Below are 2,747 nucleotides of genomic sequence, written 5' to 3'. Positions count from 1 at the left end.
AGGAGGCGGCCCCCCGCCTGACAGAGCAGGTGCCGCCGTTCTTGCAGGGGCTGGAGTCGCAGAATGTGTGCTTGGCATGGCAGCCTGAAGGAATCAAAGTCACCCACATCAGGCTCTACCTGCTCACCACCTCTCCCTGGTCCACATGGAGAGGCAGCACTGCCCATCAGCCCTTTCCCTGGCTGGTTTGCTCAGCCTCTCTGCACAGGCCCTGCCTCCTCAGGGATGAGGTTCAAGGCTGTTGCTGCTCCTTATGCCAGGCTAGACCTGCAGGCTCTGTGTTTGGGATCAGGGGACATTCCCGGGACATTAGCTGGGGTGGGAACTGGCTCATTTAGGGGGATCTGGAAGCCCCATTCTCCAATGGGAAGCTGCTCAGCTCCAGCTGTGCTGCCATGATGCTGTACAGCCCAGCAAGGGCCCAGGGCAGGGGCTGGCAGGAGCAGAGGTGCTGGTACCTGGAGCAGTTCCGTTGTTGGCGATGTAGGAAGCCAGGTCAATGCGTTTGCTGTCGATGTACAAGTCTCTCATGCACCCCACAAAGTCCCGATGAGTGACGGGGAAGTTTTCTGGCAGGTTGGGGACCCCTCCAAGGAGCAAGGGACCCGTGAGGTCCAGGGACCTACCAAGGACAGAAGCCCAGGACTGTAAGATCCACAGTGACCTCAGGCCGGCCAGCGCTCCCCAGTGCAAGGGCTGGGAAGCAGACATCCTTAGGCATGGGCGCACACAGCCAAGGTCCCAGATGTGACAAAGCAGCAGTGTCCCCACCACAGCAGTGCCCAGCTGCCCCCAAGGAACTCACTTCTTGGAGCTGGTCTGCACCCCCTCTGCGGCACAGGAGTAGTTCCCAATCTCACTGCCAAACTGCAGGGCCACGGAGGCGTCACACTCGTCCACTGTCACGATAGCCACTTTGTCCTTGGAGGGGCCCTGCACCACACCCAGGGCACTGACCTTGGGCTAAAATGAAAGGCAGGGCATTAGAAGAACACGTACTCAGACCCAGGCACCAGGGCTCCCATCACAGCAAGGAAAGAGCCTTAGCACGCACGGCCTGGTCCTCACTGCTCTGCTGGAGGTGCGAGTGAAGCAGAAGGAACCCAAGCCCAGCACACAGTGCCAGAGATGGACATGGGCACGGACACTGTATGAGGTGCCTTCCTACAGCCCTCAGGGTAGACCTAAGGGTCAATCGCTCACTGCACTTGGCTGCCTGCTCCACTGCACCCATCCTCAAGGGCTCGAAACCACCTCTGCCTTCTCTCCAGGGCAGAGCCAGAGAACAGGAGAGCCAGAGATGCTCACTCATACCTCGTGGGGAGGCCAACCCGTGCATATGTGGGGACAGCCAGGGCACACACACCTTGTTGTAGTAGTGGAGCTGCAGCGTGTGCCACTGCCCATCACTCACACCTCCTGGCAGGTAGGGGCTCACCACCGTGCTGGACTCTCCTGCAGACAGAGATGATGGTGAGTTGAGCTCTCCCACAGGCACCAAGCGCACAGTGGTACCCACAGCCTCATGAAGGGATGGAGAAGGGCTTCAGGGAGTCAGCTCAGCACAGCAGCCTCTGCTCACTCCTTGCAGCAGAAATGGGGTGGGGGAGTCAGCCCTGGGACCAGCAGTCAGCACCCTGGGATGGGTCCTGTGTCCAGGCTGCCTGCCAGCATGTCCTGGCGCCCTACATCTGCCCTCTTGGCAGTCAGCCCAGCCACAGCAGTGGCAGAGTGGCCACCCAGTGCTGTGTGCAGCGGACAGGGGAGGAGAGCCAGGCCCAGGATGCAAGGGAAGCCCCCATTGCTGACACGAGCCCAGTACTCCTGGCAGCTGAGCCTGAGACCCCTTGGGGCAGGCAGGATGGATGCAGAAGGGGCACAGTACGGGCACAAGGGAGCAGAGACAAGAACAAAGGGATAGCAACTGCCCTCCCTAGAGGGTCCTCCTTTCCAGACTGGCTCACAGCAAAGCAGGAGGTGAAACTCACGGTGACATAACAGGGCAGAACAGCAGTAAAGACACCAAAAGGGTTTGTCCTGGTTTGTGCTCACAAGTCCACTGCTGTTGCACTTGCATTCCTAAGCCGAGGGAGGGTCCTGGGACAGACATCCATCCCCTGTGCCACCCACTGATGCTCACCAACACCTCTCTCAGTCCCATTTCCCTTAGAACAGGCTCCATCCAGGGCAGCACCCTCTTTTCCCTGCTCCACAATGGCCTCACACCTCCCACAGCACAAATCCCATGACAGGGATTTGGGGTCACCCCAAGCCTACCTGTGGAGTACTTGAGCTGGACCTGCCCCTGGATGATCTCCACTGCCAGGAAGTCGTGCCGCTCGTTCAGGCGCCCATTGTAGAGCAAGAGGCCACTGGGCTCCACGGTGCTGAACCTGAGGCAAGTAGGAAGCAGGAGGACAGAGTGTGCGCCAGGAGCACATGGAGATCTCCGCTCCCCTGTGGCGCACGCCCAGCACTGGGACACGGGGAGACCCGGGTCTGGACCTGGGTGCAAACCAAGCTGGGAAGGGGCTTGGGGCTTGACCCAGCTCCCCAGATGCTGTGAGAGCATGGGAGCCTGGCATGGAGGCAGAGAGCTGGCAGCAGGGAAGGGCAGAGCACTGAAGGGAGGAGCGGATGCCAGGGGAGATACAGCAGTGCACATTCAGAGCCCTTCAGCTGAAAGAGCCAGGGCAGCCCCATACTGACGTAAAGCTTGTAACACAGGGGTGTGGGGAGCACCAGCC

General features: G+C 60.1%; 1 protein-coding gene across 1 annotated transcript in view; it reads right to left on the bottom strand.

The window, feature by feature from the left end:
* The window catches only part of CELSR3 (cadherin, EGF LAG seven-pass G-type receptor 3), a gene marked incomplete at both ends in the record, with an annotated part of 14,269 nt that extends 11,876 nt beyond the window's left edge, over positions 1-2,393 (bottom strand). The window contains 6 exon segments of the mRNA XM_010020527.1: position 1; positions 3-84; positions 459-622; positions 806-963; positions 1,367-1,455; positions 2,278-2,393. The exon segment at position 1 is cut by the window's left edge and continues 40 nt beyond it. Of these exon segments, the coding sequence (XP_010018829.1) occupies position 1; positions 3-84; positions 459-622; positions 806-963; positions 1,367-1,455; positions 2,278-2,393 (610 nt within the window).
* Positions 2,394-2,747: the final 354 nt, after the last annotated feature.

This window comes from Nestor notabilis, unplaced genomic scaffold (genome assembly GCF_000696875.1).
Source record: "Nestor notabilis isolate BGI_N333 unplaced genomic scaffold, ASM69687v1 scaffold17658, whole genome shotgun sequence".
Classification (NCBI taxonomy): domain Eukaryota; kingdom Metazoa; phylum Chordata; class Aves; order Psittaciformes; family Psittacidae; genus Nestor; species Nestor notabilis.
This window is presented reverse-complemented; position numbering and strand designations above follow the sequence as displayed.